Source organism: Schistocerca americana, chromosome X (assembly GCF_021461395.2).
Source record: "Schistocerca americana isolate TAMUIC-IGC-003095 chromosome X, iqSchAmer2.1, whole genome shotgun sequence".
Classification (NCBI taxonomy): domain Eukaryota; kingdom Metazoa; phylum Arthropoda; class Insecta; order Orthoptera; family Acrididae; genus Schistocerca; species Schistocerca americana.
The window spans coordinates 294,482,846-294,507,376 of record NC_060130.1 but is presented as its reverse complement, the minus strand read 5'-3'; the positions used below and the strand labels follow the sequence as shown (position 1 = coordinate 294,507,376).

Below are 24,531 nucleotides of genomic sequence, written 5' to 3'. Positions count from 1 at the left end.
GAATGTGAAAAAATGTTTCTTGTATCATTTCAGCCTTACACACTGATATTGTTGAGGTCAGTACCTTGTCACAACAGACAACTGCTCGTATACTTCAATTATAATCTACAATACATTGGGGTATCTTTATCCCCCACCCAATGTTTCTGTCAAGTTTCTCTGTTTCAATGATTTTGTTGTGTTTCATGAGCTCAAACATTCACACTTCTCTTATCGCAATACTTGAGAGCAATCATTTTGTCAGTTGACTAGCTCAGTTTCTCGTTTCAGTTTCCTCTGCAGTTCTGGCATGTTGCGTCTATTCTTACGAACAGTCTCCAATACGCGGTTGTTCCATGGTTGTGAAGGCAGAGCAATAGGTCTGGGCTAGCATATCAGTTGCTGATATATAGAGTATTTCTCTGTCCAAATGTGGTCTCTCAACACTTAGGAGCCAGTTGTTTTGAAGATTATTGGGCCTACGAAACCTGCCATTTACACCATTGTTTAAAGTGTTACTGGCACATGTCTAATTGACGTGGCACATGTGTAATTGACGTATCTCCAAGGATAATACAGACAATAAAAAGACCAAGCTTCAAGATTTATTTTTCATCATCACTATAGTTCTTTAATAAATTACAAATTTTAAAGTAATAACAGAAAGTATAATTATCCTTCAAAAAGTTTGTGAGGGGAGTTACTCAGCAATTTCTTCCATTCAAGCTTCCAAAATTTCTGGCTCACTGAACAAAGTGATACATTTGTAGCAAAATTAAAGGTAACTGCAAAACATAATGAGTACACACATGAAATTACGTCAATGTGATCATATTGGCTCACTCATTTGAGATGGCAGCTGTTACATTCACTAATGTTTTTATAAAAAGAATTCTAAAAATTGACAAAAGAAGACAGCAAAAGTAAAGGGACAGGTAGCAAGACATCTGTAAATTGTTCTCATACACAATGTGTCCAGTTTTCAAGCAACAGACAGCTCGTAGATTGAGAAAATCACAGCCTGACCAATACTCAGGCATAGTCTTTAAACACAAAGTTGTGGCAAGAGCTCTGGCTTGGTCTATGAAATCTTGAGTGTTCACAAACTCAGTAAGTCAATAACATGTTTGTTCACATTCTGTCCAATTGCTGCATTAGATCATGAAAATCCCGAGATGGCTGGGGAGCCTTGCCCACAATGATTCAAATGTTCTCAATTGAGGAGAGATATGGTGACCTTGCTGACCACAGTATGGTTTCGCAAATATGAAAACAAGCAATAGAAACACTTGTGTGTGGGCAGGCATTATGTTGCTGAAATGTAAGCCGAGACTGGCTTCCCATGAGGGGCAACAAAACATGGTGTAGAATTTCATCGTACAATATGCGTTAGATGAGTATGTGCCAAGCAAGATCGTAAGAGATGGAAAAGAGCCACCGTGGTACAACAACCGAGTTAAAAAACTGTTGCGGAAGCAAAGGGAACTTCACAGCAAACATAAACATAGCCAAAGCCTTGCAGACAAACAAAAATTACGCGAAGCGAAATGTAGTGTGAGGAGGGCTATGCGACAGGCGTTCAATGAATTTGAAAGTAAAGTTCTATGTACTGACTTGGCAGAAAATCCTAAGAAATTTTGGTCTTGTGTCAAAGCGGTAGGTGGACCAAAACAAAATGTCCAGACACTCTGTGACCAAAATGGTACTGAAACAGAGGATGATAGACTAAAGGCCGAAATACTAAATGTCTTTTTCCAAACCTGTTTCACAGAGGAAGACTGCACTGTAGTTCCTTCTCTACATTGTCGCACAGATGACAAAATGGTAGATATCAAAATAGAAGACAGAGGGATAGAGAAACAATTAAAATCGCTCAAAAGAGGAAAGGCTGCTGGACCTGATAAGATACCAGTTTGATTTTACACAGAGTATGCGAAGGAACTTGCCCACCTTCTTGCAGCGGTGTACCGTAGGTCTCTAGAAGAACGTAGCATTCCAAAGGATTGGAAAAGGGCACAGGTCATCCCCGTTTTCAAGAGGAGACGTCAAACAAATGTGCAGAACTATAGACCTATATCTCTAACGTCGATCAGTTGTTGAAGTTTGGAACATGTATTATGTTCGAGCATAATGACTTTTCTGGAGACTAGAAATCTACTCTGTAGGATTCAGCATGGGTTTCGAAAAAGACAATCGCGTGAAACACAGCTCGCGCTATTCATCCATGAGACTCAGAGGGCCAGAGCAACAGGTTCCCAGGTAGATGCCGTGTTTCTCGACTTCCGCAAGGCGTTTATACAGTTCCCCACAGTCGTTTAATGAACAAAGTAAGGGCATATGGACTATCAGGCCAATTGTGTGATTGAATTGAAGAGTTCCTAGATAACAGAACGCAGCATGTCATTCTCAATGGAGAGAAGTCTTCCGAAGTAAGAGTGATTTCAGGTGTGCCGCAGGGGAGTATCGTAGGACCGTTGCTATTCACAATGTACATAAATCACGTTATGGACGACATTGGAAGTCCACTGAGGCCTTTTGCGGATGATGCTGTGGTATATCGAAAGGTTGTGACAATGGAAAACTGTACTGAAATGCAGGAAGATCTGCAGCGAATTGACGCATGGTGCAGGGAATGGCAATTGAATCTCAATGTAGACAAGTGTAATGTGCTGCGAATATATAGAAAGAAAGATCCTTTATCGTTTAGCTACAATATAGCAGCTCAGCAACTGGAAGAAGTTAATTCCATAAATTATCTGGGAGTACGCATTAGGAGTGATTTAAAATGGAATGACCATATCAAGTTGATTGTCGGTAAAGCAGATGCCAGACAGATTCATTGGAAGAATCCTAAGGAAATGCAATCCGAAAACAAAGGAAGTAGGTTACAGTACACTTGTTCGCCCACTGCTTGAATACTGCTCAGCAGTATGGGATCCGTACCAAATACGGTTGATAGAAGAGAGAGAAGATCCAACGGAGAGCAGCGTGCTTCGTTACAGGACCATTTAGTAATCGCGAAAGCGTTACGGAGATGATAGATAAACTCCAGTGGAAGACTCTGCAGGAGAGACGCTCAGTAGCTCGGTACGGGTTTTTGTTGAAGTTTCGAGAACATACCTTCACCGAGGAGTCAAGCAGGATATTGCTCCCTCCTACGTATATCTCGCGAAGAGACCATGAGGATAAAATCAGAGAGATTAGACCCACACAGAGGCATACCGACAATCCTGCTTTTCACGAACAATACGAGACTGGAATAGAAGGGAGAACCGATATAGGTACTCAAGGTACCCCCCGCCACACACCGTCAGGTGGCTTGTGGAGTATGGATGTAGATGTAGATGTAGACACACAGCTGTGATTTAAGGGTGCTTTCAGATGACAACCAAAGGAGTCCTGCTACAAAAAGAAATGGCAACCCAGACCATCACTCCCGGTTGCTGTATCATATGGTAAGCGACAGTCAGGTTGGTATCCCACCACTGTCTGGGTCATCTCCACACGTCTTCAGCCTGGAACCTCATTGACTGGAGCAGAGTTGTCTTCAGTGATGAGTCCCACCTTGAACTGATCTCTGATGACAAGCAAAGAGGTGTCTGGAATTGTTTTGGACAGCAGTGGGATACCAACCAGACTGCCATATCTGTCACACAGCCCTACAACCAGAAGTGGTGGTCTGGAGTGTCATTTCATTTCATAGCAGGACCATTGGTTGTCATCCACGGCAACCTTACAGCACAGCGGTACACTGACAATATTCCATGCCTGTTTTGTTGCCGTTCATGCTAAGCCAACCCGGGCTTACATTTCAGCAATATAATGCCCAATCGTATGTGATGGGAGTATCTACTGCTTGCCTAACCCTAGTTGACCAGAAAGGTCACCGGATCTCTTCCCAATAAAGAACATTTGGAGCATTTGGGCAGGGCCATCCAACCAGCTTGGGATTTTGATGATCTAATGTGCCAATTGGGCAGAATTTGGCACAACATCCCACAACTATCAGTCAATGTTGAGCCAAATAACTGCTTGCATAAGGACCAGAGATGGAAAAATGCTTCACTGACTTGCTCAAATTGTGAAGCTCTTTCTCTTTAATTAATTTTTCTGAAATTGTAATCATTTGTTTATCTGTATGTGTACGTCACATCTACTGTTTTCTGTCCCATAGAGATAATTCCTTTGTTGTGCATCCTTTTTTTTCAATGTATCAGATAATTTTAATTTTGTGTTAAGTTTTAATAATGATATTTTACATTTATGCTGGTGGTTTCAATCGAAACCACCATGTCGAAAAGCATTTTCAATTTAGAGGTTATGTATGTAGTGAATCTTTGAAAACGGAACACATTACTGAATAACTGGTGGTCTAATTGTGAAAAATTCTTACATATAATTCAATTTTTAAATTATTGTGATGTTTATTCCATGAAATCAATAAAATTGACAGCGAACAAAAAAGAAGATGGGAGCATAACTACGATCAACTGTCCAAAAATTGTCAAGGACTATATTAAAAACATGGTATTCATTGACAAAGCAGACATGTTTCAGGCAACATGTGCCATTGACTGCAAAAGCAGAAGATGGTAGACAGATTATTCTAGCACCTCACTCGTGGCAGTACATAAAATTTAAATGTTCACAATAAACTTTCCAATCAGTTGCCCAAGTTGTTACTGAAATCTTTCTTATGTGAGGTAACTACAGGATTTTTATTGGGACACATGTTTCACCCCCCCCCCCCCCTTCTCTGGGGAGGAGGAAGCATGATAATTCAAAAAATCACTTCCAGGCCTACATCTCAAAGGCAGTGCATACTGATAAAGCATAAAGCAGCACACATGCCTGAAGAGCACTTCACACTGTGCCTGTTGTAGGAGCAAGCACAATCCCAAACAATAAGGGTGTGTTGCATGCGCAAAGTTTGATTATGTATGATGAAGGGAAGAGTGTGTTTTCAGCTGTACCAGAAGTAGTGCTTTCACTTGTGAGGACTGAACATGAAGAATTCTAAGGAATTTTTGTGCGACTGGAATGTATAACATGTGGATGGTATAACTAAAAATTTTCATTTGCAATAAATAAAAATGTGACAGTTTTTATGCATAGGTCTACTAATGCTGATATCACGATGGTGGTTTAACACTGAAACCACCATTTTATGCCCTCATGACACATTAAAATTAAAAATAAACATTATATTTCAGTTTACCTGATGCAATTCCATAAGAAAAGATTAATTTCAACTGAGTTTTAAACATCAAAATAATTTGTGGTTAAAATGATAAAAATGCAAGGTCTGCAATCGATTTCAGATGTTCCAATTTTTGTTCCTGAAGATCCTTCAGTAATTCAAAAATAGAAGGTTCTAAAACAGTAAACTGTTCCAGTCTCCATACTTTCTATTTAATTCAGTCGAAAACTATTGCAGCTGAAAGTGTGATAATGTATGCGGCTTCAGAAAGTTTACAACTGTACAACCAATTTCATCATGTGCTCTATGCTTATAAACTTAACATGAAGTGCATCTTTATGTACAGAACAATGAATCCAATCTGTCTATCACTATAATTGTTTGCTCTTTCACCATCACTAAATCTTTAAATTCTTTCTGCACAATGTTGTAATGTCGCCCCATAACAAATTTGTGGTATCTGTCAATTAGTTATGTGCCTGCATAATAGATACTGGGAATTTGCATCATTCTCTCTTTCATTCCAATTTAGTTTTAAAGACTCATCATGACAGATCACTATATTGCCTCTTTGTGCAAACAGTCACTGGACCTGTCAAGTTCCTCTATATCATGAACAAATAGCATAGGGTAAATAGCACTGACACCTCATCTCTGCCAAACTGAAGAATGTCGTGCCAACTGAAAAATGACACACCAAATGCTGGAAGAAAGTGTCACATTTTGCTGCTAAATGAAATGTCGCACTGTACCGAGTACTTCCAAGAAGGACTGAGCAAATCCGAGACAGGCCGAACGTCAGTCCACATGCATGCAGCACATCATGCTCACATGCACTTTTGCATGATCTGGCTGCCTCTGGATTAGAGTGTTTGCACATGGAAAAATGAAACCATAGTGTACCATCCCTCAGACAGTTTCAATTATAAAACAGTCAGTGCCTATGAAACTTTTCAAATATTAGGGGAAACTTCAGAAGCTTCCATTCATGTACTAACAGACCTATGTATGTATTGCAGTGTTCAAATGACAATGATGATGGATAGGTCATCATCATTTAAAGGGACTAAACTACTCCGTTACCAGTCCCTCTATTTACAAGAAAACGACTTAAAAAGATACAAAACAACAGATGGAGAATTGAGAACTCCAGGGTCTGTGACAATGTCATCGTGGTTGATAATGTATGGAACAGTAGCTTCAGTCCCAAAGTTGAAAGTGAGATAAAACCCATGGAGCTATAACTGTAGCTGGACAGTAAGGTCATCACAGTACAACTAAAACGGGGTGAGGAAATGCAGACTTTATGAACAGACAGCTACTGAGCTTAGAAAGTTAGAAAAATGAAACACTTACAGTAAAGTTTAAAAATGCAACAACGATGTCAAGGGACAGAATAGCTTGAGGCCATTTGGGGCCAAAGACAACTCTAAGAACACAGACAAGAAGGGGCAGCTGGATGCCCTTGCATTAGTTTCCAACTGTATCCCTGCTAGTCTTGCCATTTTTCGGTGATTCATACACAGTGTGGACTGTTGCTTGTGAAACAGCCTAGTAACACAGATGGGTAGTCATCTCTCAACTTACGGTTACTTTAATATCACTGACGTAAAAAAACACCTTTTAAAAACAAAATGTTTCTTAAGTGTAACTATTTGATGACACGGCAAAAATCACATCTTATTCTTATAAATGAACCAACAGTGTTTGCAGTCACTAAAGGAAACAAAGCCAATATTCCATTTTCAAAGGAACAACTTCACATTAAATTTCATTACAGGCACATGGTCTTGTTAAAAGTGGACAAGCAATAAATTTTGGACAGAGAAGAGAAGGCTTCACCAAGCACAATGAGTATACTAACTGGGTACCTTTACACTGCGTAATTTTCCATGTCCATTGTTGCTTATTTCCACAATTTAGGTAGAATAATGATACTATGCACACTGTTCTGTACCCGCATCCTCTCCCCAATCATTAGTAAGTTTTGGAAGAACCTATCAGTGACTGAGTCCTCAATTACAACAATTCTCAAAATCAATGTTTAAGTCTCAGAACATCTATTATGGCATTTAGTGTAATCAGAATGGACAACATTACTACAATTTAAGATCATTGCTGTATAACACCACATCAAATATTTTCTCATGTGCAGTAACCAACCTAGTCTACCAAGTCTTCACAGAAATATCTCAATATTATTGAGCAATCTATTCTTGCCCAATGATGTCATTACACAAAACAAACAAGATGCATTTTTCCCTCTGCGGTAAGAAATACTGCTTACCTCCATCCTTAAGCCACTTTTTAGCATGTAGGTATGTTTCTAACATTCTTTCGTTGTACAACATGTAACCCATTGGTTCTGAAACAATCACATCAACTTTCTCTGTAAGAGATATTTCTTCTACCTTGCCTGCAATTACTACTATCTTTCCTTTCAAATTGTTTGCATTCACCAGCGTCTGAAACATATGGAGTAAATAGATAATAGCTAAAAAAATTATCAGATGAAAATATTAAGCAAATCAATTTATGCCAGTTGCCATTTACACATAACACTCATCAAAACATCATGTTAAAATGTAATTTCATGTCTACTTGAAAAAATATTAGATTCACACATCATTCTTCAAAACTTATACAGACTGAAACATTTATAACAGAATGAAAAATTAATTTTTCAGCAATATTGAGCATGTATACACAATTTTCAGAAAACTGTATAGCAAACCACTGCCAGTTTCTTTTCTTGATAACAATGAACAAATCATTGTTCAGTATAAATGAGGCATCACAGCTGACTGAGGTACCAGAGTCAGAGATAGGCGAAAAGGGGAGGGGAGGTACGATATGCAATGGCCACTTACCTCTGCATGGTGTGCCATTGTGCTTGCCTCAACTGCATAAACTTTTCTTGCTCCAGCTTGAATAGCAAAAAATGACAAAATTCCTGACCCCGCACCAACATCTAAGACAACTTTATCTTTGAAATCATCTAAATTTGCCAAAATTGCTCTTTGGTATGTGCTTGTCCTAATGTAATCTTGCATCATATTTTGCTGTTGGGATAAATATCCATAAAACTGTAAATGAAAAATTTGAACAATGAAAGTTAAACTCTAATTTCAGAGCTTAAAATAATTTTTTGTTACAGCTAAAAATTAAGAGCAGAAACACTAATGCTGGCTGAATGGTCACCAAAGAATCACAAGTTTTTTTTCGTCTTTGAGAATGCAGCATCTAAATGATTAACCTAATAAACTGCACTGAAAGCAAATAATATTTTATTATGAATCATAACAGGAATGAAAATTGAAGGAACCACAAAAGAACTCCAGGAACAGTATCTGCAATGAAACACCAATGATTAATCAGCAGCATTCATAATACTGATCATGACAAATGCAACTGTCACAAACCAGACCTCTCCCCAAAATCTTAAGCTTCATGTAGCTAAGCTTATCCTCTCAGTTTCTTATTGCCAACCCACCTTCCATCAGGTAACCTTCCAAGTCATTTCATAAGGTGAGAAGCAGTTATCATCAGTCTGATGATCAGGCTACATGCCCAGCCAATAGCAATTTCAGGTATTTCCAACTCCTATAGTTTCAATTAGCCATTCATTTGTCTCTCTGTACCTCCTCATCTCCATAATGCTCAACATAGGTAAATCCTTTGCATGTTGTACAATTCAGTTTTTGGATGGTTTACACGTATTGCACCCCAGCAAGAAATATGACAAGTCGAAAAATTGCATCTTTACTTTATGCCATTGAGAATTGCCTCTGAAGAGGCCCTATGTGCACAAAAAATATAATGAAACTTATAGTCAACAACACTTATTTAAAATTTAAAGGAAGTTTATACTGTTTCAATGTAAGTTTTATATAATTATTTCTTCAGGTTGAGTTTTCTCAGGTATCACATTTTTGAGTTGTGTCACAGTGCGTATCTGGCTGTAAAAAGGACACCAGCTTATCATGGTATTTGACAATCAGTTCAGTATAGTGAAGTTTCATAACAGTACTCCACAGTAAAGTGACAAACAGGAAGGGTAGGGAGTATGATAGCCACCAAAACAAGATACTTAGTTACCTTCAACACCCAGCTCAACATCTGGTAACACCATGTGTATTTTTGTGAATAAGGGTACCACAAAGATCAACATAACCTAATTCTAAGCTACACCTAATCTGCAAGCTCCCTTTACTATTTCATCTGCAAATGTTACGTGGAAAGGAAAACTATCAGTCAGCTCCTGTACAAGAATGAAGTACTCTGATTTTCCATTCATGGTCATCTCAAATATTGTCTATGGATGACAGTAATATTCTACCTAGCCTCTTGAAACATGCACTCTGAAATTTTCGAGTAAACCTATTTGTGATACGCACCACCTCTCTGTAGTTTCTGCAACTGGAGTTTAATGATCACCTCTGACATTATTGCACATACTAAATGAACATGTAATGAAATGTTCTGCTCTTCTTTGGATCTTTCATATCTCCTCTACTGATCTGACATGGTAAGGGTCCCTAATTGACGAGCAATGTCCAAGAACTGGTCAAATGAACTTTAAGCTACTCTTTCATGGGTTCATTGTGTTTATTTACTATTCTCCCAATGAATCACAGCCTGGCATTTAACTTTTCTTCAACCAGTTTTATGCAGTCATTCCACTTTTTGCCACTCTAAATAGTTACTCCCCAATACTGATGGTTGTGGCGAAAGTCATTGAAACTATTCCCCCCCCCCCCCTTGCAGATACCAACCTGGTTGGAAAATGCGACATACAAATGAGAGGATGAGATGAGAACTACATGTGTGGATACTGAACACGCGAACATAGTGACACATATTTAGAACAGTAGTGTACAGGACAATACTGGTTTCATGGTACAAAATGATTACAGAACAGCAGACAGTTGACACGGCGAAATGAGGTCTACATGCCTTCAAAGTAGTCTCCTACAATGTTCACCAAATGCTACCAACAATGTGGGAGGTGTCAATACCATTTATGTCACTTTTTGCCACACCATTTCTAAGTTGGATCATCAGTTGTTGCACAGCATTGGCAGTGTCATAGTGTCACAAACTGTCTACCGGGTGTAGGGGAGCATCACAGTTGCTGCCACACACACACTGCTTTATGTGGTTTCATATTGTCATGCCATATGACAGCACTGCAGCCCTGTCCACAAGATTCAGACGTTTCTCCCGAATGCTACATTGTACTTGTAGCACTAAGGTGTCCCTGTAGTACTCTATGCTCATTGCTCTGTCATGTGACATAGAAAGCATTACTCATGAGGGCTTCGACCCATTCACTGTGACATTCTCTTGCATTTCTCCCTCAGAGAATGGCTACTTTAATGTTCGTGCACTGCTCAAGGGGGAAGTAGTTTCAATTGCGAACTTATAGCACGCTGGAATAATTGTAGGTCAGCACTTCTGTTAATCAGTACAACGAAAAATTTGCAAAAGCTGCAAATTTCTCTGTTTTTTATTCATACAATGACTAGTTTTGGACTGGGACCCATTTTCAAATCATCGTAACAGAAATCAAATCGGTATTTCCAAAAAATGCAAAAGCCATGCAAAAAATGTGAAAACTAAAAGTTACAGCGTATACAGGCTATCTGTTCAAAAATAGATCCCTGCCCAAAACTGGTCATCAAATGAATAAAAAAAAAGTGAAATTTGCAACTTTAGCTAGTTGCAATTATTTTTGCCCCAAACCTTGTATTACAGATGTTGTCAACAGAGAAATTTAACAATGAATCATTCTGCCTATTTATGCACAATATTTATTTATTTACTTAATCTGATGTGATAATGGGTATCAGGCCCCTCTTACATCGGACCCAGGTTTCACACATACAGTACCTTTATTACATCATAGTTATCTAAGAATCTTTATATTTTTGTTGGGCGTAGAGAGGTGTTAATGCCTTCTTGTACAGTGCAGTTATGTGCTCAGTACGATTAAAATTTTCATCTATTATTACTCCTAGACTCTTCGCTGAGGGAGAGAGATTGATATTTGTCCCATTTAGGGTTAAAGATGGTAGGGATTCCAGATATTTGTGGCTAAAGAGCCTAGAATAACCCACCAGTACCACTTGCATTCTTATCAATCGTCTGAATTATTATGGTTTTATACACGGCGTAGAATTTTCGGCACATTAGAAAAAGAAATTCAGAGGAAAAGACACGTTTTGGAAATATCTTTTATGTGCAGCAGAATGTACGCTGCGTATTTTCGTATTACAAAAGTATACAGAGGAATTCCACCACCCAACACTGCATGTTACTTTCCAAATCATTGAAATCGAGATTGCAATGCACTTCTATAAGCCAGTCATGGCTCATGTCACGTGACGTCGGCAGCTGATGACAGCAGATATTCAGAGCATAGGACATGTGACGTAGTCAGCCAGCAGTATCACTGTTAAGTAGCACGAATACACAAGCACGGAAAGTTAATAGTTTAAATTAATATACATAATGTTGCCACAAGAAAAGAAAAGCTTTCACATATAATACTGGTCTCTGAAGTTAATAAGCTACAAGAGAAGCTAAGCTTTTTGCGAGTGTTACACTTCAAGATATATCACACAAATGTGCAAGTAAAATTTTTAATGATGACAAATGTCTGATCTTCAGGGTTCAAAATTCTTCTAAATGGCTCATCATCAAAGAGTTGATATTTAAATGAGAGTCAAACACTCTGTGATTTAAGAAAGTCACGGTACATTCTCCACACACAGTTTAACTTACATAAAAGGATATTTACTTTGAGAGTAATGCTTTTCAAACCACCATTCACAATATTTTCCCATGACCTGTTAGAAACAGGTTCATTTCAGCAGTTACCAGAGAGCGCAGATAACAGGCGACAGTGCACTTGCGCAGCTACCATGACGTAGGAAGCCCGTATGTACAAATGTGTAAAACATTGAAAGATCATACATTATGTCATAAAAGAAACAAGACATCAGAGGATACTCCAAGAGCATCGGAATTTCGTGAACCATACTAAAACGTGCACATTTAAAGTGCATACTTAAAGTGCACATTCATATGTTCAGATTCCCAATGAAGTAGACCTCAACTTGATATCAAGCTTTTCAGTGTCGTTTTTGGGATGTAAATTTTCTTGGAGCATCAGTACTGTACTACATCACTTTGGTTCTTTATTATGGCATAATGCCATACGTGCTAGAAGATGAAAATGTGCACTTGAAATGCAGCGAATGGTTGAAACTAGCCAGTACCGAGGAATTAAACATTTGGTTTTAAATACATTGACTGCCTTTGGTTTTAAATACATTGACTGCCTCTGTGCTAAAGGTTAATTTGCGAACCGAGTCAATACTAAAAAAAAATCTTATTTTCAAAAATATGTTCATCTTGTAGCACACATAAAACATGTGTTCGAGGAAATGTAAGACATGTTATTTGGTCTTTAAGTGTGCCAAAGTGCAGTATCACGCCTCTTCATAAAGCATTCTTCTATCGCATGTCACTGTATTTCGCTCTGTGGAATTTAAACATGTATATTTTGTAATGGATGCCATCAAACTGTATTCAGGACAGTGGAAATTTAAATGTCCTGTGGTGCCTCTCCTGATCCCAGTCGGTCGGTTTGACAGCCTGCCCCTCTTTTTTTTTTTAAAAAAAAAAAAACACCCTCACAATTAATAACGGATGGGATTATTTGTAATTGGGAGAACAAGAACTCTTCAGAAAATTTGCACTCTTTATTGCCATCAGCTAATAACTTGCTGTTTTGTGTGATGTAAAATCAAATATAGGATACACAAAACCAATAAAGACAAGAGATAAGCAAGAAATTACACATTTCTTCAATCCTTAGCTCCTAGCATTTTTTTCTCTCTCTAACCTTGCTACAGCTTTACATGGCGTGCTTTCCTTTCTGTGAAAGAATCTATTAACTTATCAAAGTTCGTCAAACGTTTTGCTAAATAAAAATCGAAATGTCGTTATCGAATACTGAAAAAGCTGTTAACACAAATAATACCCAAGACTCATGTGGTTTCTCGATCTAATTACATATATTTTGTCACTGTCTGATAGATAAAACAAAATAGGCCTTTCTAATATTGCAGCAATTTTGTAACACACACCAAATAAATGAGACTGTTTTGGCAAAAACGGCAATTTTTATAATGCGACAGAATATAATTCACGAACTACCAATACCAAATGCCTATTAGGCCTACTACAAGCAAAAAGCTTTATGTTAGCAAATAGTGTCACATTTCATTCACACGCACCAGCTTCTCAAGCATGAGATTGAAAAGTAGTATTAAGAAATTTTTACATAAATTTGGAATTGTCTTATTCTTCCATAATTTGTGTGATGTCCCAATTTCTTCTCCTTCCTCGTTCTAACAAACAATCTTGTCATCACCAATTCTGTAGCTATTCCTGCCATTGTCAAAATTTGTTTGCCGATTACATTCACTAACTCTGCCAGAAGCACCGGTTTAAACATTCCGCGATTATTCTCCGGTTAGGCATTGTTACACGTTCAAACAACACTTTTCCATGTTACTTCCAGAATAGAACTTAAACGGCTGCTAGCCAGGGACTGTATAAATGGTCCTTACTAGCGATCTGGCAAAAAATTTTCTTCAAAATTTCCTTTTCTTGGATACACCGAGAAGATAATACGTAATCTTTCTCACCTGTTATTCCTGTCAGTCATTTATTTCCATTTTGGTAGTCTGAATCTATGGATTTGGCTAGTAATTATAACAACGCTAATCATTCGCAAACCCAATCAACCGCATAATCAGACAGCGATTAGCATTAATCCGTTCGGCCTTACTCTGCTCAGCTCGTATAGCCCCGTTGCCTTTTGTCTGCAGAAAGTTTATTTATAGATGCAACGAGGATTCTCCTGATAGACATCAGGTACACTATGCACGCATTCAAAAATCAACTTACGATTCATTCAGAAATCGACTTAAACTGTGTTTAAAGATGTTCAAAAACCAACAGGGAAGCACTTCAAAATCATGCGAATAATCAATAGACAAACGTGCGCTGGATGCTAGACGCTTTGTGAAACAAGTTTTTTTTCCTCAAGAATTTGAATTTGGCGCCCCTTTTCCCGGTAGCATCTAGCTGCTTGCTGTGACTGCTTGCACAGCCAACAGCTAAATTCCTGTATGCAGAAGCGGGAGAATCTACTGCTCAAACACGAATCAACTGCGCATGCGCATGAGCCTGCTCGTAACTGCTAAAATGAATCAAATGTAAACAGCTGTGAATTCACGCTCATAGGAGGCAAATTGTTGTAATGAAGCACTGCATGGTCTTCCTAAAGCCTTTGACACATTCTGCTGTTGGCAGACGCTTGCGAGAGCACTGTGTGTCGTTGTAAATGGCGCATTTCCTTTGTATTTTCATTTTTTCTCTCGTTTATGTTTTATTGTTGAAGTATTATTCTGCAGTAGCGGAATACAGTAATATCCTTTGTTAGAGTATCGGTTCTTACCAGTCAAAATTACAAAAATTTAACTGAAAACTAAAACAATTAAATATTCCTGGAATTCTAAAAAATTCCCAGGTTTTTCCCAGTTTTCTCCCGGATGAAAAAATTCCCGAGTTTCTCCCGGATCTCCCGATTGTCCCGGGTCGTATACACCCTGTTTAACCCTATATCCTGCACCCATTTTGAAAATGCAAACACAGGTTTCTGTCAAGATTCTCAATGGCTGTTTTTAGGTTCACTGGCTTTGCACTAGTTACAGCTTGAAGTTATCAGCATACATGTGCTATATGCACCAGGATAAAACTGATAACTTAACTCACATACAATGAAAAGTGTATCGAGCCTAATACTGAACCCTGTGGGAAGTCAAATACTATATCCATCCATTGTTATTATAGGGTGACCAACACGGACACAATGCACTGCTGGAGATATGTCAGATATAAGTAAAACCACAACATTGCGCTTTTCGAGAAATTTAGCCTGCTAAGTTTGGCAATTAAAATATCGAACTCTACTATGTCGAACACTTTGCTGAAGTCCAAGAAGCACGTGGTAGTCACCTCTCCTGCATCGATCGCAAGCTTCAGGTCATCTGTTACCTTTATTAATACAGTGCTGCAATGTTTACCAAAAGTTGATTCGTATTCATCTAGTATGTTGTTTGCAGTTTGCAATTTGTTAGCAAGTCATGGACTATATATTCTAAACCCTGGACAGTGTAAGAAGAATGCTAGTAGGTCAGTAGTCAGGGGATCCTGTGGCAATGTCATTTTTAGGTAGTGGCTTAACTAGTCCCTGTTTCCAGGCCTCAGGGGAAACACTTGTGGTAAAGAGTCAGAATATACCTGTTATAGTGAGAAGTAGTGGGACAATAATAGGCTGCTTCATTTGAACTGGGATGCCATGTCCACTAGGGTCTGATCTGATATGTATGTCTGCTTTTTGGATGGTACTATAGGTAACATGCTTTAGATAGAATTTTTCATTGCTACAGTTTATTACCCCATGAAGAAATCAATGAGTCTCTGTTTTGTTTGCAGCTCAATTGTAGCTGCAGGTAATATGAAGCACCAGTTCAGTTCTTCGGCTAGGAGAATGGGATCACTTCCAGCTTTTACTTTGCCTGTACCAATACCATACAGATTTTTCCACAGGACAGATGGTCTATTGTTGTTGTATGTTAGTGTATGGGTATGCCTTAGTTTTGCATTTCTCACAGCTTGACTGTGTGTTCTGCTTCTGCTTGTACTTGTACTTGTAAGCAATATGATGTTGCACTTGGTATGTCCAATGTGCAGAATTTGGGACTCAGTTGTTTTAGTTCTTCAGTTAGTCAAGATGCAGGTTTCCAACTTATTTTTCCAGTATTTAGACAAGCAGATTTGTCATACAACTGATTACGTATGTTAGTAAATCCATGAATTTTTTTTTTTTTTTTTTTTTTTTTTTGTTTATCTCTGAGACAGGATTAGAAGACGTCCCTGAAACTATTTCTTGCACCTTAGCTGCAAGCTGACATAAATTAATGTGTTTGAAGTCCAGGTATGTAGTTGTTGTTTCTACCTGGGGCGTTCTAGCAAGTACATCATGAAAATTATGTCCTGGGCAGAGATGCCAGGTGCAGATATTTGAGAGGTACAAATTACTCTGGGGATTTCGTTGCAAATAGATCTACGAGAGTGTGACTACTCTTCGTATGATGGGTAGGGGCAAGCTGAGGTAGCAATACATTTGAAGAAGGAAGCATCAACTTAATTTGAATAAAAAAAATTTGTATCACCAACTATAATTACATGCTCGTATGTTGATTCAAGACTTGTATTAGCAGTTTCGAAGCAGGCAAACCTGTGTACTTTAGGAAGTTTATAGAAAACATATATCAGGCACTTTCTGTTAAGAGATTTCATTTCCATGAACATATATTTCACTTGTTTATCTTAATTATTGTTGAATGTGTGTAGTACAGTAGGTGATAAAGCAAAGCATATGTACACCCCCGTATGCCACCCCCTTGTCTGTTACATCTGTCTTGTCTTATAAAGATGTAGCCATCTACATTTACTGAACTTGTGGGAATACTTGATTTGAGCCAGGTCTGTGTGTGTGTGTGTAGGGGGGGGGGGGGGGGGGGGGGGGGGGGCAACATTGTGTTTGACACGTTCTGGTGATGACTGTGTGAGGATGCTGCTGTAGGAACACTTTTGACTCTGGGTCAGCACTGGTGAGGGAACAGACCAAGTGCTGAGGTCGGGGAATGCAGGTTCCTGGATGTGAAAGCAGAAGATATCTTCAGGGAGCTGGAAGATTTTGTGACTATGGCCAGCAGGGTTAGGAACAGTCCAGCAATCAAACAGCCAACTAGTGACAGGACACTACACAATGTTCGTTTATGCTGATGGTCAAATGCCATCCTCTGCACATGCATCGAACCCCTGCTGGTTTTCCTGCACTGTGCCACTATTTTCTAGCTTTATTACTTCTCCATATGCAACAGGATGATCCACAGTCTTGCAGAGCTCCAGACATTACCTGACATAATTTAAAGGGGCGTTGACACTCATTTGAGTGACACCTAAAATTGCTTTACATCTTACTATTTTGCTTATTGAGTTCTATCTGCTAAGTAGTCCTGAATTCAGTCACAAAGCAAGTCTGATAATCTGAACATACTTTGCTCACAAGGATGTAACATGCAACTTCAAATTCCTTCCATTAATCTGGGCACTATTATCAACTGCCATCTGGATTTCAAAGGTGATCTAAGTTTCACAACATTATTGATGGTGGTATTAATGCTGATTCCTAAACATGAGATTGCCTGCCTGAAAACAAGAATGACATGCACCTTTATCCAGCTACTTGCTACCCTCGATTGTTCCAACCACCTACAATAAACTGCCGTTACAAGGAGAAAAAATTTCTTCATACAATCTTCATAGAATTATACAGGTGTATCATCTGGTGTCAAGATGTGTTTTCTATGATGAATTATGTTAGTTAATTTTCTACTTTACAATCACTTACCTCAATATCTCTAATTTCAGCATTTGTACAACATAAGGAATCTTGTTATGGATCTTTTGCAGTGAACATTTTAGGAAGATCAAATTAATTATTTCAGTCTTCTATCACACTACTTCTCATTTTTTTCCCCCTCAAATTCATTTAACATTTCTTGGATGGCCCTCTAACACTAATTTTGGATTTGTTTAGGTTTTCTGCATTCATCACAAAATTTCTTGCCAGACCTGCCCAAAGCATATTGTAAGTTGCTTTTGAACTGTATACAATGCTAATCCACAGAATTGCCTGTAGAGGTGACCAAATGATGTCGAATGCTCAAATCATTTGTATTCTGTTACTTTTAACACCTGCTAAGCAGAAATAGTTCCCCTTTTTTTTCAATTTCCTTTAATGCATATATTCATTGATGCTATAACATTCTTATGTTCAACAAACTGAAAGTTCTCTACAGTTACAAGGATATCCAAGACATTATCCCCTCAAACTGATTCTCCAACTGCAGAAGCTGTTTTCAGAAAAGACATTCAGAAGGATTACATACAAATTCATGATCCTGCACCTTATTGCAATGATTTAACTCTCCCAATCTATAGCTGGGAAGTTGTAATCTCTCCTACAAAACATTAAAAATCACAAAATGTATCCAAGATATTTTCCTAGTTTGCTGTAAAACATTCAGCTATCAACTTTCATGGATGAAGCAACAGGAGGCTAACAAATAGCATATCTAGCTTCTCTGTGTTCTCAGTTTAATTCTTTAATTCACTGCAATTTTTGTGTTTGAGAGGCATAGTAATGTGTTTTGGTAATGGTAATGTGTACATTCATGCAATCATCATTCGTTTGTTTTTGCATGGCCAGTAGCCAGTAACCACAGATCAATCAGTTGAGATCATCCACTGCTGAAGCACCATGAGACTATCAAGTCACATATTTGACTTTTTCGGTTTTTAATCATAGTTTAATTCTCAAGTTACTAGCAGGAGGTACTTGCTGAGTGCAGATGCAAGAGGAGCTGGCTGCAGTTCTTAAACAGTTGAAGATACTTATGACCATGTCAGCCACCTGCAAACTGCTGCCTCAGGATGTGGCAGCAGCGGAGAAACTGGCACGTCACATGGAACATCTCTGGTGTCACTTGTTTCACCCACAGGCTCTGCCGTCAAGGCACCTTCCTGCATACCCGACATGGGATCCACACACTGCAGGGTGAGTGGTGGGTTGTTATGCAATCACATCACTCATCGTAAAGTGTCGATGTGCAGACTCGCCATCTGCCCTCACACATTCACTCTGTGAGTGGGCAGATGGCCACTCCTTCAGCAGGGTCTGAGCAGATACAGGGGGGCAGGGGGTTTACTAGTTATCGGGAGCTCCAATGTTAGGCACATTGTGGAGCCTCTTAGGGAAATAATGTCCAGGGCCAGACAGAATTCCAACGTGCACTATGTGTTTGTGTGCCAGGTGGCCGTATCTGAGATGTGGGGGAGTCTCTACCTACGGCTGTTAAGGGTGCAGGGTGCCTTAAGATTGAGTTGTTGCAAATGTTATCACCAATTATGCCTGTCACTTGGGTTCTGAGAACATCCTCAAATTCTTCTGGCAACTGGTGGAAGTGGTGAAAGCTGCTGGCCTCACTTGCATGGTGCAAACAGAGCACCCATGGTCTATCAGGGTTCTTTGATTTGGAGCCAAGTTGGGGACCTCAACCAGAGGTTTCACTGATTCTGTGACGGTCATGGCTGTAGATTTCTGGGCCTGTGTTATAGCATGCAGAGTTGTAGGACTCCCCTTGATAGTTAAGAGGAGCACTACACAAAGGAAGCAGCTACTCGAGTAGTTGAGTACCTGCAGAGTACATATGAGGCTTTTTTTCTTGGCCAGGCAGTAGTTTGAGGTTCTCTGCTGAATGTTTGTAAGTCAATATGTGGGGAGCAATATCAGATCACATACAAAGTAGACACACTTTGGCTGTCGAAATTTTAACAGTGAGTTCTTTAAGTATTTGTAATTTCTGGCCCTCCAGAAAATTTCTTTTGCTCAAATTATTCTCAGGACTAATAACTGGCTGAAACACAAAGTAAAAAGCTCCGAGATATTTAGCGATTCTTGGTATGTATATAGGAAAGACAGATTAGATGCCATAGGAGTGTGAGTTCATTGCAGTTGACAAAAATATTGTCTCCAATGCAGCAGAATTTGAGTGTGATAGTGAAATCATCTGCAAGAATGTAACAAGTCTAGGTCAAATCGAGTTAATTGTTAGACAGTTTTACCAGCCACCTATTTCTGCTGCGATAGTTTGAGTATAATTAAAAAAGTCCACAGTCAGTAGCAAGTAAATACCCAGGTCATTCAATACTAGTTGGAAGCAACTTTAACCTACTGTGTAGATATTAGAATGTCTATGGATTCACTGCAAGTGGCACGGGCTAACAGTCTTGTGAAGCACTTCGGAACATGTTTTCCGAAAAACTACCTTGAACAACTAGTTAGACAACCCACACACAATGGAAATATATTAGACCTTGTAGCTACAAACAGGCCTGACCTTATCGACAGTTTCAGATACACGGATTAGTGCTCATGATGATATTGCGATGACAGGAGAGTGTTTATGCTTAAAAAAGCATAAGCAATTGTTAGACTCTCACTTAGCAGTGAATGGACATCATTTAGCTCCAGCATGGAAGATATACAGGGATTCTGTGCAAAGTTTAAACAGACTGTAAATCACACTCTGGGGATGTATGTGCCCAGTGAGTGGATTAAGGATGGAAAGGACCCACCACAGTCTAATAATCAGTTTCAGGGAACACTGAGGAAATAAAATATTGCACTCTTGGTTAAAAATAGTGCACAAATGCCAGCAGGCAAAAGTTAGTAGAAGTTCAAGCGTCTGAAGATCAATGCACACAGCATATAACAACCTCCACCATCATCATACCTTGCTCTTGCTGAGAACCCAAGACAATTCTGGTCGTACATAAAATCACTAAGTGGGTCAAAGGCTTCATTCGGTCACTCATCGAGCAGTCTACGGAGACAACAGAAGATAGCAAAAGGAAAGCTGAAGTTTTAAATTTCATATTTAAGAAATCATTCATGCAGGAGGATCATACTAACATACCATCATTTCACTGTCTTACAGACTCCCACATGAAGGACATAGAAATTTGCATCTGTGGCACACAGAAGCAATTGAAAGATCCGAAAATATATGTTGCCAGGTCCACATGGAATCCCAATTCAGTTTTACTGAGAGTATTCTGCGGATCTGGCCCCTGATTTAGCCTGTGTTTATAGTGAATCTCTCACCCAGCGAAAAGGTCTCAAGCGATTGGAAAAAGCACAGATAACTATATATATATATATATATATATATATATATATATATATATATATAATAGAGGGAAACATTCCACGTGGGAAAAATATATCTAAAAAGAAAGATGATGAAACTTACCAAACAAAAGCGCTGGCAGGTCGATAGACACACAAACAAACACAAACATACACACAAAATTCTAGCTTTCGCAACCAATGGTTGCCTCGTCAGGAAAGAGGGAAGGAGAAGGAAAGACAAAAGGATATGGGTTTTAAGGGAGAGGGTAAGGAGTCATTCCAATCCCGGGAGCGGAAAGACTTACCTTAGGGGGAAAAAAGGACAGGTATACACTCGCACACACACACATATCCATCCACACATACACAGACACAAGCAGACATTTTCCGCCGAAAGGGTTGTTTAATAGCTAAAAGGAACTGTTTGTGGACTGGAAACGGTGGATTTTATAGCAGCAAAGCGGGAAAAAAAAAATTTTTTTTTTTTTTTTTTTTTGTTATGGTTTCGAAGTGATTTACGTATTATTACGTATTATTGAGTGTATATCGACGGGATAAAATTGTATACTGGATTACGGTAAAAAAGGGAGAAGGTGAATAGAAAGTGAAACTGCTGGCAAAAACAGAAGGAGGAAATAAGACGACAGAAAAGACTTCGAAATGTAACAGTGACAATAACAATAACGATAACAATAACATACGTGTTGTTGGCTTCAAATTAATGATATGAATATAATAGAGGGAAACATTCCACGTGGGAAAAATATATCTAAAAAGAAAGATGATGAAACTTACCAAACAAAAGCGCTGGCAGGTCGATAGACACACAAACAAACACAAACATACACACAAAATTCTAGCTTTCGCAACCAATGGTTGCCTCGTCAGGAAAGAGGGAAGGAGAAGGAAAGACAAAAGGATATGGGTTTTAAGGGAGAGGGTAAGGAGTCATTCCAATCCCGGGAGCGGAAAGACTTACCTTAGGGGGAAAAAAGGACAGGTATACACTCGCACACACACACATATCCATCCACACATACACAGACACAAGCAGACAAAATGTCTGCTTGTGTCTGTGTATGTGTGGATGGATATGTGTGTGTGTGCGAGTGTATACCTGTCCTTTTTTCCCCCTAAGGTAAGTCTTTCCGCTCCCGGGATTGGAATGACTCCTTACCCTCTCCCTTAAAACCCATATCCTTTTGTCTTTCCTTCTCCTTCCCTCTTTCCTGACGAGGCAACCATTGGTTGCGAAAGCTAGAATTTTGTGTGTATGTTTGTGTTTGTTTGTGTGTCTATCGACCTGCCAGCGCTTTTGTTTGGTAAGTTTCATCATCTTTCTTTTTAGATATATATATATATATATATATATATATATATATATATGTGTGTGTGTGTGTGTGTGTGTGTGTGTGTGTGTGCGTGTGTGGAAACATTCCACATGGGAAAAATATATCTAAAAACAAAGATGATGAGACTTACCAAACAAAAGTGCTGCCAGGTCGATACTCACACAAACAAACACAAACATACACACAAAATTCCAGCTTTCGCAACAAACCGTTGCTTCATCAGGAAAGAGGGAAGGAGAGGGAAAGACGAAAGGATGTGGGTTTTAAGGGAGAGGGTAAGGAGTCATTCCAATCCTGGGAACGGAAAGACTTACCCTAAGGGGTAAAAAGGACAGGTATACGCGTATACGCGTGCGCGCGCACACACACACACACACACACACACACACACACACACACACACATCAATCCGCACACCAGATTTTGTGTGTGTGTTTGTGTATCTATCAACCTGCCAGCGCTTTTGTTTGGTAAGTCTCATCATCTTTGTTTTTTTTATATATAAACAAGGTAAAAGAACTAAGTAACGTAATTGCATACCAATGTCCTTAATGTCAGTACGCTACATAACTCTTGAACACAATCTGAGTTAGAATATAACAAACTTCCTTGAGACAGATAAGCTTCTACCAACAAGTCAGCATGGATTTAGGAAACACTGCTCATGCAAAACTCAGTTTGCCCTTTTCTCACATATCATCTTACAAACCATGGATGGGGGGCAACAGGCAGATTCCATTCTTCTAGATTTCTAGGAAGCATCTGACATGGTGCCCCACTGTAGACTGTTGACGGAGGTACAAGTATATGGGATTGGTTCCCAGATATGCGAGTAGTTCGACGAATTATGAAGTAATAGAACCCAGTATGCAGTTCTCGACATCAAGTGTTCATCAGACAATAATATCATCAGAAGTGCCCCAGGGACAAATGACCTGATGAACAATTTATGGTTACTTGCTGATGGCAATGTGATATATGGGAAGGTGTCATCATTGAGTGACTGTAGGAATAGAAAAGATGACTTAGACAAAATTTCTAGTTGTTGTGATGAATGGCAGCTTGTTCTAAATGTAGAAAAATTGAAGTTAATAAGGATAAGTAGAAAAAAGCCTTGTAATACTTGACTATAACATTAGTAGTGAGCTGCTTGAAAGTCTCATCAATTAAATATTTAGTTGTAATGTTGCAAAGTGATACAAAATGGGATGAGCACACCAGGATTGCATTCACACAATAATAATCAAGTATACTTATTGCAAGAAACTGCTTAACATTTCAAATAATGACCTTAGACTTTCATGGGCAACAATTAAGATGTACCAACATAATTTGTCTGCTCACTAAGATTCATGATCCATTAAGATTCATGATCAAGCCACGGTGTTTATTCAAAATAAATTAAAGGTATACTGAAAGATAATATATACTGTGCTCCACATCTTTTACTGTAGTTCGAATTAAGGCTGTTCCTCATAACAAACCTAAGAAGATAACCAACTCCACCTCTTGACAGGATATCACACCATTGTCTTAACAGGTCAACTGGATGGCCACAGTGCTTTTATCTTCAGTGTTATGGTCATGCTTATACTCATTAAACCACAATAAAATAATCATCAGTGCTTGTGCTCAGTCCCCATGGATTTCATCCAAATCAGTTTTTAAAACTGTTTCTTCCACATTTCACAGGATTTGCTAAAATCATTTTATAAGGCTATCAAATGATAACTGCCAGACACCTGACTCAAACTTACTCTAAAACCTCTACAAAGATCTTGTTTACAAAAAAAATGATGCCCTCTGGCATTTTACAAACCATGGAATTGGTCATCAACTTCAGTGATTTGTTCCTGCCACCATTATGAAAGTTTCTTCACAAATCACAACATTCAGATTATGTGCTCGGTGCCACTCTTAGAAGTACTTTAACACAATGCTACTGGTTAGTTCAATGTATTTGGTATAAAAAAATTTCACCTGGAAATACTGCATGGCTGAGGAGTCTTCCGTGCGATCTGTAAAAACTGACGAATCCTTTCCAAGTTTTACTTTGCTTACAGCTTCGTGAAATACTCTAGCATCTGAGGAAAGAG

The 24,531-nt window shown here is 38.8% G+C and overlaps 1 protein-coding gene across 4 annotated transcripts in view; it reads right to left on the bottom strand.

Annotated features, from left to right (window-relative positions):
• LOC124555060 (probable histone-arginine methyltransferase CARMER) overlaps positions 1-24,531 on the bottom strand; it is a 103,386-nt gene that overhangs the window by 68,864 nt on the left and 9,991 nt on the right. For all 4 annotated transcript variants that reach the window (XM_047128835.1, XM_047128837.1, XM_047128836.1 and 1 more), the window contains exons 3-5: positions 24,416-24,519; positions 8,050-8,265; positions 7,467-7,644 (exon numbers count right to left, since the gene is read on the bottom strand). In XM_047128835.1, the coding sequence (XP_046984791.1) occupies positions 7,467-7,644; positions 8,050-8,265; positions 24,416-24,519 (498 nt within the window). The remainder of the gene's footprint in view (positions 1-7,466; positions 7,645-8,049; positions 8,266-24,415; positions 24,520-24,531) is intronic.